This window comes from Erinaceus europaeus, chromosome 6, assembly GCF_950295315.1.
Source record: "Erinaceus europaeus chromosome 6, mEriEur2.1, whole genome shotgun sequence".
Taxonomy (NCBI): Eukaryota; Metazoa; Chordata; class Mammalia; order Eulipotyphla; family Erinaceidae; genus Erinaceus; species Erinaceus europaeus.
The window spans coordinates 51,165,281-51,179,998 of NC_080167.1; the positions used below are offsets into that span (position 1 = coordinate 51,165,281).

Below are 14,718 nucleotides of genomic sequence, written 5' to 3' on the forward strand. Positions count from 1 at the left end.
ACTCCCAGCCTGTCTCTTTCCCTAGTGGGGCGGGCTCTGGAGACACCACCTGGCTGCAAAACTCCATTATCACTTGCGGTGGCACTTCAGGCTGAGTGCACACATTACCACACTCAAGAACCCGGGTTCAAGCTGCTGGCCTCTACTTGCAGGGAAAGAGCTTCACTAGTGATTAAAAGAAAAGAAAAACCATTTCACCATGATGCTTTCATATGGTACTGGGGTTCAAACCCAGTAAGTATGACCCAGCACCACACTTGGTGTTTTTATTCTTTTTCTATGATTCCTCCTCACCAAGATCCCCAGATTATTTTAGGCTAGAAGGCCTTGGGCCTCCTCGTGAGTATCAAGTCCCATTCCTTATCTGGCCATCTCATGCAGGGTTCTGACTTCGAATTTATTAGTTGAATCTTAAGAGTTTTCAGGAGAAACACTTATGTTTTTCATGAAGATTTATTGAGTTGATGAAATAGTTCATTTGGATAGTGTGCTGCTTTGTCATGTGCGCAACCAGGTTTGAGCCTGAGCCCCACCACACTGAAAGAATCTTCAGTGCTATGGTCTTTTTCAGACAAAACCAAGAAGAGTTATTTATTTTATCTCCTGTAAACTCTGGGATTTTGCTGCTCTGGGCTAGCTTTTCCAGATAGAAAGAGCAAGACAGAAGCAGAGAAAGAGAAAGCATAGCACAAAAACTCCTCTGAATACAGTGGAAGCCAAGTCCAAACTCAGATGAGCTGTGTTTTTTTTTTAACTTTAAAAAAATTATATTTATTTATTTTCCTTTTTGTTGCCCTTGGTTTTTTTTTTATTGTTGTTGTAGTTACTGTTGTTGTTGTTATTGATGTCATTGTTGTTGGATAGGACAGAGAGAAATGGAGAGAGGAGGGCAAGACAGAGAGGGGGAGAGAAAGCTAGACACCTGCAGACCTGCTTCACTGCTTGTGAAGCGACTCCCCTGCAGGTGGGAAGCCAACCACCACCCGAACATAACCTCCATAGTTCTCTCAAGTCTTACAGTTTGTTTGCTTCTGTTTGTTCTTTTGAAGTTCATGTGTATCAGTTCTCTAGACTCCACATATGAGTGAAGCCATCTGGTAGTTTTCTTTCATCTCGTTACTTATTTCACTAAGTATAATCACCTCCAGTTCCATCCATTTTGTCCCATGGATGGAACTGATTGTAGAGTAGTATCCCATGGAATATATATCCCATAATGTCTTCAGCTAGTTATCTGTTGGTGGGCATTTAGGCTGCTTTCACTCTGGCTACTGTAAATAATGCAGCTATGAACATAGGGGTGCATATATCCCTTGAAATTAGTGTTTCAGTGCCCTGTGGATAAATGCCTAAGAGTAGTATTCTGGATCATAAGGTAATTCCATTTTTATTTGTTTAAGGACTCTCTATATAGTATTCCAAAAGGTCTGCACAGTTTTCATCCCCTTCAGCAGTGAAGCAGGGTTCCCTTTTCTCCACAACCTCTCCAACGCCTGTCATTTCCTGGTTTGTTGATGCAAGCCATTTTTTCAGCTGTGAGATGCTATCTCAGTGTAGTTTTAATTTGTACTTCTCTATTGATAAGTAAAGTGGAGCATTTCTTCATGTGTCTGTGGGCCATGTGCATTTCTTCTTTAGAAAACTGTCCATTTAGAAGCCAGGTGGTGGTGCTACACCTGGTTAAACGCACACATTACAGTATGCAAAGGCCTGATCCCTCTGGGAAGGGGAACAGGTGACTAGGTGTCTCCTTACTGCCCTCTCTTGGTGAACAATGGGCAACACTGGGAGAAGAGGAAAGACACTAAAAATGTGGATTTAGTTCATCCCAGTCTGAAATATTGAAAGATCAGGAACTGTTCCCAAAAGTAACTGATTTTCCCAACCAATGAGAGATAAGAATGATATAATCTGGGAGTTGGGCGGTAGCGCAGCGGGTTAAGCGCATGTGGCAACGCACAAGGACTGGCAGGATTCCGGTTAGAGCCCCCGGCTCCCCACCTGCAGAGAAGTCGCTTCACAGTCGGTGAAGCAGGTCTGCAGGTGTCTATCTTTCTCTCCCTCTCTGTCTTCCCCTCCTCTCTCCATTTCTCTCTGTCCTAACCAACAATGATGACATCAATAACAACAATAATAATTACAACAATAAAACAAAAGGGAATAATAATAAAAAAGAATGATATAAATCTAATACACTGTACTTAAATTTTTTTTTAGATTTGTTAATATTTATTTATTTCCTTTTTGTTGCCCTTGCTTTTATTGTTGTTGTAGTTATTATTGTTGTTGATGTCGTCGTTGTTGGATAGGACAGAGAGAAATGGAGAGAGGAGGGGAAGATAGAGAGGGAAAGAGAAAGATAGACACCTGCAGACCTGCTTCACCGCCTGTGAAGCGAACCCCCTACAGGTGGGGAGCCAGGGGCTGGAACCAGGATCCTTACTCCGGTCTTGCGCTTTTCGCTTTAACCCGCTGTGCTACCGCCTGACTCCCTACACTGTACTTTTTATATTCTTTTTTTTTTTTAATTTGCCCTTTCGTATGGGTATATATATATATGTTTATTTTCCCTTTTGTTGCCCTTGTTGCTTTTTACTGTTGTTATTGATGTCATCGTTGTTAGATAGAACAGAGATAAATGGAGAGAGGAGGGGAAGACAGAGAGGGGGATCGAGAGACCCCTGCAGACCTGCTTCACTGCTTGTGGAAGCGACTCCCCTGTAGGTGGGGAGCCGGGGATCCTTAAGCAACAGGGATCCTTACACTGGGTTCGCCAACATGCTGTGCTACCGCCTGACTCCTGTACACTGTACTTTTTTATTATTTATTTATTTATTTATTTTCCCTCTTGTTGCCCTTTTTTGTTGTTGTAGTTATTATTGTTGTTACTGATGTCGTCGCTGCTAGATAGGACAGAAAGAAACGGAGAGAGGAGGGGAAGACAGAGAGGGGGAGAGAAAGACACCTGCAAACCCGCCTCACCGCCTGTGAAGCAACTACCCTGCAGGTGGGGAGCCTGGGGTTCGAACCGGGATCCCTACCCCAGTCCTTGCGTACTTTAAAAAAAATATTTATTTATGTATTTTATTTATGCCCTTTTGTTGCCCTTGTTGTTTTATTGTAGTTATTCTTGTTGTCGTCGTTGTTGGATAGGACAGAGAGAAATGGAGAGAGGAGGGAAAGACAGAGGGGGGAGAGAAAGATAGACACCTGCAGACCTGCTTCACCGCCTTTGAAGGGACTCCGCTGCAGGTGGGGATCCGGGGCTCGAAGGGAGATCCTTAAACGCTTTGCACCACGTGTGCTTAGCCCGCAGAGCTACCACCCGACTTCCCCTTGCGTACTTTTAATGTTCCTTTAAAATGTCCTCTCGTGGCAGACTGGGGAAATGGCTCAAATTGTGGAGCATTAGACTTGTGTGTTTAAGGTTCACAGTTCCATCCCTAGTGCTACAGGTCAGGGTGGTACTCTGGCTTCTCTCTTCCTCATATGAGACTCTATCTTTCATATGTAGTAAGTCAAATTAATCTTTAGTTTAAAAAAAAAAAGATTTCTTCACTATGTGCAGGCCCTCCATAATAGTTCTTCTTTTTTTTAAAGCCTCTAGCCTTTTTAAAATTTATTTTTCCCTTTTGTTGTCTTTTTTTATTATTGTTGTTGTAGTTGATTTCATCGTTGTTAGATAGGTCAGAGAGAAATGAAGAGAGGAGGGGAAGACAGAGGGGGAGAGAAAGATAGATACTTGCAGACCTGCTTCACAGCCTGTGAAGGGACTCCCCTGCAGGTGTGGAATCGGGGATCCAACCGGGATCCTTAAGCCCGTCGTTGTGCTTTGCGCCACTTGCGCTTAACCTGCTGGCTACCGCCTGACTCCCAATAATATAGTTTTTCAGTAAGGGCTGTGCTTCAGTGTATGGTTGTTACAGGGGAGGAAGGAGGTTCTTGCAGGCTCCCAACTGTTACCTGCATTTTGTTAAATTAAAGGGGTTCTGTGTTTTGCATTTTTCATGGGATCCATGAGGTGAGTTTAAACAGTAGTTTCCCATTAGACAGAGGTTATTTGATAGATGTTATTTGTTTTTAAATGATAATTTGAGCTGGGGAATTAGCTCAATGGTAGAGTACAGGACTTGCATGCATGAGGTCCCAGGTTCAATCCCCTGCATCCTCCCATGTCAGAGTTGAGTGGTGCACTAGTTTCTCATTAAAGCAAAATAAAGAAATAGATAAATATTTTAAAATAGTTCATTTAAATAAATAACAATTTATATTATTTGGATATTACCCAAATGGACATCTTTAGTAATTGTTATTAAAATTAAATTGCATGGGGACTATTGAAACAGAACAATAATGAAATGTAAACATGATCATAAGTTTAACAACATCTTTCTTCCTTGGCATGTGGTATTTATTCAAAAGTTGGAATTTTGAAGTTTACTACAAAAGTACCTTTTTTTTTCCTCTTCAAGAAAATGTGCTTGATATATGGAAAAATTAAAAGTAGCATTGAAGACAAATATATTTTTATTTATTTAACTGGATAGGAGAGAAATTGAGAGGGGAGGGGAGATAGAGACACCTGCAGACCTACCTGTGAAGCGTCTCCCTTATAGGTGGGCAGCGTTAAACCAGACCCTTTGGGCGGTAGCATAGGTCTGAGTTTGCATTCTGTGGTAATAGCTAGGAACGTTCTAGGCTGCACCCATTGCCAGACTCATCTTTCTCAAGTGGTAAAGTATGTTGCCCGACCTCCCTTTGGAGAATGGGGCTGTCTCTACCATTGGTGATCCAAATTGATGGCAAGGTCCTATGGGGGCCTACATAGAGGGTACATTACATTGTTCCTGATGGAAATGAACAGTGACAGTGGAGAGAGGGATCTATCAGAGGTCTAGGTTCATCATGTCTGTGTGGGAATCCCAGGACTCCCTGATTAGGACCCTGGGAGATGAGGTAGCTTGATAGTACGCCAAAGAGCCATCATTAATGTGTGCTGGTCTCTTGCCCTTATCCAGCTTTTGTATTCCTTACTTTGTCTGACAAGGTTAGCCTTGGAGTGGTTGAGGGAAGTGAAATAGGAAGTAGGTGAGGAGAGTATCTAGGTTTAAGTTGAAACTATTTGATTAAGTACTTTATGGTGTCTTTTTTAGGTCTTTCTACTTGCTTGCTGCACTTATTGGGTCACTGCAAACTATTGTGTACTTTTGCTTTAAGGTATATATTTTCCGGGTGGGGGAGACAGCATAATGGTTATGCAAACAGACTCTCATGCCTGAGGCTCCAAAGTCCTAGGTTCAATCCCCTATACCACCATAAGCCAGAGCTGAGCAGTGCTCTGGTGTTTCTATGTCTCTCTCTGTTCTGCATCTCTCTCAAAAATAAATAAAATATTAGAGAAAAAAAAAGGTATATATTTTCCCCTAACTTATGGATACATGTGCTCTGAGCCCTGGGTCATATCTAGGTGTTGAGCCCAAAGTTATTTTTAGGAGTTATCAAAATAGCTCACTTGGGTGTTATGTTGCTTTGGTACATACACAACCCAGGTTCGAGCCTGGTCCTGCAGTGAAGGAAGCTTTGGTGTTGTGATCTCCTTTACTTAATCTCTTGTCTCTCTGTCTCTACCCAAAATAAGTTCTTTTTCACAGCAGCCAAGGCAGTCAATTTAAGCAGCTAGGAAAAATAGTGTGACATAAGAAAACCTTGAATAAATTGTTCAAATTTTGTGCACACTTAGGAAAATGTCACCAGGGTCATGAGATAGTTTACCCAATAGGGTAAGTGCCTTGTTGTGCTCATTAGGGATTATGTAGGTGAGTCCCAAACCCAGACAAAAAAACTCTTCAGGTGGCTTTGACCTATCATTGCTGCAATCCAGCCCTAGTGGGAAACACCTCTGGGATTTTGTGGTGAAGATGGTATAGGAAAGGTGAAAACAAGAACACGTTTCTCTCCCCCTCCCCCAACTCTTTCTCCCTAACCTTCCTCACCCTTCCCCCCTTTTGTAATTTCCCTTCCTTCAGATCTGAGTTATAATTTCAAATCTGTTCCACAAAGATTTGGTCTTCTCTGATAAAAAGTAATTTAAGAAATACAGGATAAAAATGTATCTAAGGGTGCAAATATAATTCAGTTGTATACTATAAGACAAACTCTCTTTAAATCACTTCCAGACAAGAAATGCAAGCTTATTTTCTCCAATTCCATTTCCTTTGTCTGCCATAATTAAAACACGCTTGAGGAATTGAGAGGATGAATGGTGCCAAGGGAGTTTTAATCTTTCAGTGCAAGCTAGAAACTGAAAAATAGATGACTGATTGGATTGACAAATGCTAGAACTCATGTAAATTACCTAACATGACATGGCAAGAAATCAGTCAGCAAGCCTGAGACACGTTTGTCTTTGACAAAGAAGGTTGTGAGCACAGGGCTGGAGAGGAAGAGAGGGCTGCAGAAGAAATCTTCAACAGGGAGGGTGGTTGAGAGCAGCTGGAAACAGAGAGCCAGTTGAGGGAGAAGGTTCCATTGTGATGCTGATCTGGCCAAGAAGGAAGAAAAAAGGCACCTTAGTGTCCTTGGAAACTTTTGTGTCTCCCTTTATATACACCTCCACCTGGCATTAAATTTGAGTGTGTGTGTATAGTAAAAAGAAGGTGGGGCCTCGTTAGAACATGGGTGGGTGAGAAATACAAAGGGATTAAGGGATACAGAGAGAGAGAGACACTTGTAGTACTACTTCACTCATCTGAAACTTCTCTGTAGGTGGGGACAGGGGTTTGGAACCCAAGTCCTTGTACACTCTTAGTCCAGTCCCTGCATTTTATTTTTTACTTAGAGTAGAGCAAAGCATCACTTAGTTCTTGCTTATTTGTGGTACCTCTTGACCTAAGGCATGCCAGCCAACCCTGATTTTACCTATTTAAAAATCTCTTCAGGGCTGGAGAGATAGCATAATGGTTATACAAAAGACCTTCTTGCCAGAGGATCCAGGGTTCCAGGTTCTATGCCAGGCATAAATCAGAGCTCAACTATTATGCTCTAACAAAACAACACCAACAAAAGAAATTTAGGAATTATCATTGTGACTAGGAAAATAGTTCAAATGGTAGAACATTGGACTTTCATGCCTGAAATTTCTGGTTTGACCCCCACATTGTATATACCTAGACACTGAGTTTTATACAACTTTGCTTTAAGGACTAGGCAACAAAAATACAAGACTCAATAGTTATCTACAAGTCTCCATGAATGTCAGTGTATGTGTCGTCAGACCGCTAGTGTCATGGATTTTCTATTTCTCTGCATGTAGCTTTGATGAGGTTCATTAAATCCATTTTATCCAGCACCAAATCTCCACTAAGGGCCACAGCACCAAGACTGTCAAAAGCCTGTGAAACCATCACACTGTGGACTTAGAGCGGACTGTCACATACTTATGAACTACAAACTGTGGAAGCCCTACAGAGAACAGGTCCCAAGCCTGATGAACCCAAACAAAGCACTTGTTGTCAACAGCCAATCTGGATCCCAGCCATTCTAGAATAAGCTCAGGCACCTTTGAGCACCTGATTGTCTTACTTGAAGTTCTGTCCAATCTATCCATCCCTAGTCTTGGCCACAATAGAGACCTATGTACAGAAAAAAACAATACTATCATGTTTCATTTGTAAAATAGGACTTCAAGGGGTTGGAAGGTGCTCATCAGTAGAGTGCAGGTCTTATAGGCCTGAGGTCCTGAGTCTGACATCTGGCATGTTATTTATCAGAATAAAGCTCTGGCTTGTTTTCTCTTTCCTTAATGAATAAATCTGCAGTTTGTGAAATAGCTGAGTTTAGAACTTGCAAGTCTGTGGTTCCTGTTTTGATGTCTGGCACTGCATGTACAGTGGTGCTCTGGTTTTTTCTAGTTAAAAAATTTTAAAGAGGACTATGAATTTTTTTTAAGATTTTATTTATTTGAGAAAGATAGGAGGAGAGATAAAGAACCAGACATTACTCTGGCACATATGCTGCCAGGGATCTAACTCGGGACCTCATGCTTGAGAGTTCAAAGCTTTACCACTGCACCACCTCCCGGACCACTAGGACTGTGAATCTTGGTTACACAACTCCTGGTATGTTTACAAAATGCATGATTCCTACATGAAATATCTTTGGCATTGTCAGGGTCTTGCATACCATTCAGGGTAAACTTTTTTCAGGTGTGTGTGTGTGTGTGTGTGTGTGTGTTGGGAGACTGCAGAGTACCCTAACTTCCCCCTGGTGCCTCAGTGATTAGTGGTTTTGGAGCTTGAATCTGGGTTGCTCAGGTGGTAAGACACATGCCCTACTTGGTAAGCTATCTTTCTGGCTCTATGTGGGTTCCTCCTATGCCCACCAAAAGCAGCAGTCATCTGACTTAGGGTGGTAATGGCACTGAACCTGAAAGTCTTGTATAAAAAAAAAAAAGGGAGTCAGGCGGTAGCACAGCAGGTTAAGTGCACATGGCACAAAGCGCAAGGGCTGGTGCAAGAATCCCAGTTCGAGCCTCCTGCAGGGGAGTTGCTTCACAGGTAGTGAAGCAGGTCTGCAGGTGTCTCTCTCTCTCCCCTATCTCTCTCCATTTCTCTCTGTCCTATCTAACAATGGTGACATCGATAACAACAGTAACTACAACAATAAAAAAAAAATCAAGGTAGGGAGTCGGGCGGTAACGCAGCGGGTTAAGCGCAGGTGGTGCAAAGCACAAGGACCAGCAGAAGGATCCCGGTTCGAACCCCGGCTCCCCACCTGCTGGGGAGTCGCTTCACAGGCGGTGAAGCAGGTCTGCAGGTGTCTATCTTTCTCTCCTCCTCTCTGTCTTCCCCTCCTCTCTCCATTTCTCTCTGTCCTATCCAATAACGATGACAACAACAATAATAACTACAACAATAAAACAAGGGCAACAAAATGGACTAAATAAATAAAATAAAAATATTTTAAAAAATCAAGGCAACAAAAGAGAAAATAAATAAATAAAATAAAAACCCATGTGGGTTTCTAATGAGAAAATGTACAAATTGCTGTTGAAAGCAAATTATGTTTATATTTAAACAACCATGAGCTAATGCAGAGGACAAAGGGTGAGGAAATGAACTTGAGGAGATATACATAAGTATACAAACACATATAGCAGTTAAGTACGTAAAGCATTAATAGCTATGTCTTCTTTTTTATTACTTTTAGGTATAAACAGTATGATATAGCTAATGTGGCCTCTTTACAGATTGACACTAAAACTTAGCACTCTGATCTCTAGCTAGTAAAGGCACTGCTAAATTCAGACTGAAAATTGACTCACAGATCTAAAATCAGATCTAAATGTAATTTATCAAAAGCCATGCAGAACCTGGAGACTACAATATACTAAGTTGTTTGAAGATACTGAGCCCCAAAATAAAAACATGTTGCTTACACAGTAGTTCAGGTCAGTTCCTATTCCTAAAGTGAGTCACAATAAATGTTTTGATACAGCTTGTGCAAAAGCCAAGCTAAGCACTGCCAAAACTGGACAAAAATTACTCCTGTCTGAAGGATAGACTGGCCCTGCAAGGGTTCAGGTTCCTTAAGCTGCATCTACTTTTGTGCTTCCCAACAAAACTCTGCTTTAAATGCAACTACATCAGAGGATTTAAAGAAATTGCTATAATCAGATAGACACACTTCATTGTAAAGTTTCTGAATGCTACTATGAAACCAAGGAATAGTCTACTAAATTGCTCAGAACTGAGATACTCAGTAATAACCACCTGATTCTTTGAGGAACTTTCAAAATACTTGGCTTTTTGTTCTGCTGAGCCCAGACATCAATTAACAGAAAGGGAGCTAAGGGGTGGTACACACTTGGTTAAGCACACACATTATGGTATACAAGGACCCACGTTCAAGCCCCTGGTCCCCACTTGCAGGCGGAAGCTTCACAAGTAGTGAAGCAGGGCTGCAGGTGTCTCTCTCCCTATCACCCCACCCCTTTCAATTAGTTTCTATCCAGTAATAATAAATAAAAGTATAAAAAAAATCAATTAACAGAAAGGTCAGGATTTAAGAAAAAAAATACTGGAAAAATAAGTCAGTCCATTTCCCTTCTCTCTGCAAGATCTCTTAAGGTAGATGGTTCCTGAGTGAGCAGACACTTTAGATATTCACTGAAGACAGACACCCCAGTGTACATCCTAGATTCTCTTGTTGATCAGATAAGATCGGGCGTGTTCAGGGTGGTATGGCCATAATAGACTCAAGCAGTGGTTCTGCACCAGTTCCAGAGGGAGCATTGCATTAAAGACCCAGTTTCACCTCTTGGAACCACAGACCTCTAAGTACCCCGTGTTCTTCTTCTTCTTCTTTTTTTTTTTTTTAACTTTCTGATTATTTATTTTATTTTAGAGAGAGATGCAGAGAGAGACACACACAGAGAGAAATATCAGAGCACTGCTGAGCTCTGGCTTATGCTGGTATGGGGTATTGAACCTGGGACTTTGGAGCCTCAGGCATGAGAGTCTGTTTGCATAACCACTATACTATCTCCCCCACCCCCCCAGTGTTCCTCTTTATTGATAACACTTGTCATGAAGTCGCCTCATCTGTTTGGTTTGCTTCCTCCCAGGAGGCCTGCCACAGGAAACATCAGCTTCTAAGACCTGATTTACAGGGCAAGTGGTTCTGATTTCATCATCACTATGTGTATTTCAAAACAAAAACGAGCTCCACAGGCTGTCTTACTCAGAGGTTTCCAACACACTTTATTTTGCAGACCACTGGGTTGTAGCTTTTGAGGACCAACATCTGAATAGATTCCTAGAAAGTGTCCTGTTATCTCAGTTCTAGCAGCCTCTTGGGTACTGCACACCCAAGATTATGGCTTCAGTTCCAGTTCCACGTGGGACAGGCCTCCCTTGGGTTCCTGCAGGGGGCACAGCAGGCTAAAGCCTCTTCCAGGGTGTCATCTCCAGGAGTGGTTTCCTTTGGCAAGAAGTGGATGAGTTCCCACACTTAGGCGCCAGGGGAACAGGAAGCCCTCAGGGATGTGGGGTAAGAGCACTTCTGTAGACTCGCCAGCAGTCGGTGGGCTTGTGCTTTAGTGCTGGAATTGCTCCTAATTGCTTAGCAGGTTACAATATAAGGAAGCCTCTGTTCTTGAGTAACACAGATAAACACCTCTTTAGATCACCTATTTGTTCTAGAACTACAAAATTTAATTCAAGAAAATATAGGTCCCGTGAAAGACTTAAAAGTTTTATAAAACTAAAATCTAATTTTCCCCCATAAATTGTACTTTAGCCAAAACCCTTCCCCACACTTCTAAAATAATACTAAAAGGGGCATCTGATTATACAAGAGCGGTTAAAAAAAATTAAATATTTATTTGAACAAGTGGGTAGTTCAAGCTGCAATGCTGGCGGTGCAAGTTTTTAACAGATCACAGAAAGCGTGCACACAAAGTCCTGGTGCCAGAAACAACATAATGCTGAGAATCAGGCTCCACAGCTGCGGACTTTCAAGAAAACAAAAATGCCTGGGATCACTATACAAAATAGAAAAAGTATTAAGCACTACCATCCACAGAACAGTCTTTATTGATTATATTTAGAAATCATCTGTGCAGTTAATTATAGACTGAATTATAAGTGAGTATCATACACAGACCCCTTCACCAAGGCAATTTCTTGTTGTTCTATAGAACAGCTAGTTACACTGCAAAAAGTATCTTTTCATTGTTGCTATCAATAAAAAAAACAGTTAATGAGATTACTGTAAATATTGGGAAGGCTACAAGAAAGAAGAGGGGAAATTTCCCTCTTTTCTGTCTTCAAAGTGCTTTTCATGCAGAGCGAAGCACTTGCCTGTGTGAAGAGTGCGTTGCCGGGCAATGTCCTGGGCCAGGGAGGTACTCTTGACTGAGGAGACACGGCTTTACAAACCCAAGGCTTGGAGGCAGTCACGCAGCCCTTCTATCACAGGGAGAGTGGGCTGTCACTTACCAATCCTGTCTGTCCAGAAGACCGCGTGAGACACTGAGGAAAGATCACACTGGCAATGATAAATAGACATAGGAGGAGGAGGAGACACAGACTGCGATCTGACACTACAACTGGTAATGTCTGTGCTGTGGGGAAGCACCTTTAAAAAAGAGCCTATGCGGCGAGAGATAAGTGTCTAAAGATTCAAAATGAATCAACAGTATTGGATAACAATATAATTCTCAACTCAGAAGCTGCCTCAAGATTCGGTGCATCTTCAGTTAATGTAACAGGAAAAAAAAGGCAATGGATTGGATTTAGTTACTTGCATCCACTCACAAATCGACCTAAGGTCCCCGATGGGTAGACACAATGAGATTTTTTTTTTTGTGGTTGTTGTTTAGTCTTTAATTGAAGTGATGATAAAGGAAATAGATCTATTTAAAAACAAAACCAAAACAGCTCTGTGGTCTAGATTAAGAGGTGGCGCCAGGCGTGGGGTTCACGTTTTGCGTGGCCACTTGTGGGGCGACTTCAATGATCCGGGGCTTGTCTATGATTCTGGCTGTGCGGTTGCCCTTCTCCACGATCCCAATAATCCATGCTTGGTGGCCTTCGCCATATTTGGGGGACTTGATCTCTGCACAGAACCGAGCTGCTTGCTCACGCGGCAAACAGATGAGCAGGCCTCCTGGCAAAGGGGAAAGAAGAAGTAGAGCAGAGCTGCTGTGAGCTGGGATGTGGGGAGCAGTTCCTCAGCATTTTCCCAGGACTTTGCTGCACCTACCTGTCAGCAACCTGATTCCACCTCCAACCTGCTGGCCCATCCACTCTTCCCAGAAGCCTGCTCTGCCTGCCTTCACTTATTCTAGATTACACTGTACTAAGCAACTTCTTAATAAACTATGTTTAAAAATAAACAGGAAACCTCAAACTGTGGACAGGAACTATTTATGAACCTTTAAAACAAATATCTGGGGGCTGAGAGGTAGTACACCACATTAAATGCAAGGACCGGCACAAGGATATCCCGGTCTGATCCCCTGGCTCCCCACATATATATATATATATAATGGCCTCCTGAAACAGTGGATTCATGGTGCTGGCATCATCATCATAATTATAATAATAAATAAATATGAATAATTCACTGAGGAATTAACTCTGGGTCTCATGAGTATATGAGACCACTGAGCAGCCTTCCTGTCACCCCTCCCCCCCCCCCCGTTTTTTTCTTATTTCAGATGGGAGTTGGGGAGAAAGGAAGATATCATAGTACAGCCCCATTGTCTGTGACACTTCGCTTGGTGCTAGGGCTCAGATCTGGGGCTTGTACATGACAAGGTGCATACACTATAGGGTGAGCTATCTTCCGTCCCTCCTCAACCCCATTTTTTCATCTCTATTTAAAGAAAAGGGAGAGACATCACAATATTGTTCCAGCACCTACAGTGCTCCCTAGTACTGTCTATGACGCTCCTGTGTGATATCAGGGCTCAAGCCCAGGGCCTCATGCTTAAATATATGCTCTATTGGGTGAAGTATCTCTTGGCCTGTTTTTGTTTGAATCATCTCTCTCTTTCTCCCTCTTTTCCCAGGGCTATCTCTAGGCTTGGTGCCAGTAAGAAGACTCCACTCCCTCCAGTAGCTATTTTTTCTTTTTCTTTTTTTTAAGAGAAACATCCCCCCTACAGGTGGGGATGGAGGGCTTGAACTCAGGCCTTCATGAATAGTAATATGCATTCTACCAGGCATGCCACTACTCCAGCCCTCTCTATGAACATTTAACCATCTGTAGGAGTAAAGGGCTTGGGAAAATAAAATACAAATGGTAGGTATTTTCTCCATTCTAGAAATACTTAAAAATAAAAAGTTTTCCTTTTCAACTCAAAATGATTTCTCCTTTTTTTTAATTTTTATTTTTTTAAATTGGATAGAGATAGCCAGAAATCAAGAGAGAAGGGGGTGATAGAGACATGTGCAGCACTGTTTTACCACTTGCAAAGCTTTCCCCCTGCAAGTGGGGACCAGGGGCTCGAACCTGGGTCCTTGCACACTGTAATACATGCACTCAACCAGGTGCGCCACCACCCAGCCCCATGATTCCTCCTTTTACAAAGAAAGCTTTCTGTATTTTAGGTTTTTGTTGTTGCCAGGGCTTCAGTGTCTAAGGTGGACTTTTTGGAAAAATATATTTATCAGAGCACTGAAGCTTCCTCCAATGTTTAAGCTGGAGGCCAGGCTTAAACCTAGACTGTGTGCATGGCAAAGCACAGCACTATACAAGTGAATTATTTTGCCAGTCACTGCATCTTCTTACTTTTTGTGATTTAGCTTTATTTCCCACCCACCGGGGCTTCATTCTATGTAATTCCACAACTCCCAATGCAGAGACAGACCTAGAAGAGACAACACAGCATAGCTCCACTGTTCATGATGCTTGCCTAGGTGCCATGTATGATGTTCCTATGTGGTGCTAGGGGCTCAAACCCAGGTCCTAATACACAGTGAAATGTGTGTTCTGCAGAGTGAGCTATCTCCTGGCCAAACATTTTCTATATTAAAATTAAGGTCATGAAAGGCCAGGAGATGGCTCATCCAGAAGAGTACACATTTTACCATGTGTGAGAACCTGGGTTTGAGCACTCAGCCACCAAACGGGTGTGAGCACCCACACAAGGGAAGTTTCACAAGCAGTAGAACAGTACTGTAGTATCTCTCCTTTTCCTCTCTTTCTTCT

At 42.3% G+C, this 14,718-nt stretch overlaps 1 protein-coding gene across 5 annotated transcripts in view; it reads right to left on the minus strand.

Moving 5' to 3' along the window:
• Nucleotides 1-10,736: 10,736 nt before the first annotated feature.
• SEPHS1 (selenophosphate synthetase 1) overlaps nt 10,737-14,718 on the minus strand; it is a 40,530-nt gene continuing 36,548 nt past the window's right edge. For all 5 annotated transcript variants that reach the window (XM_060192180.1, XM_060192182.1, XM_060192181.1 and 2 more), the window contains one exon: nt 10,737-12,669. In XM_060192180.1, the coding sequence (XP_060048163.1) occupies nt 12,455-12,669 (215 nt within the window). In that variant the 3' untranslated portion in view covers nt 10,737-12,454. The remainder of the gene's footprint in view (nt 12,670-14,718) is intronic.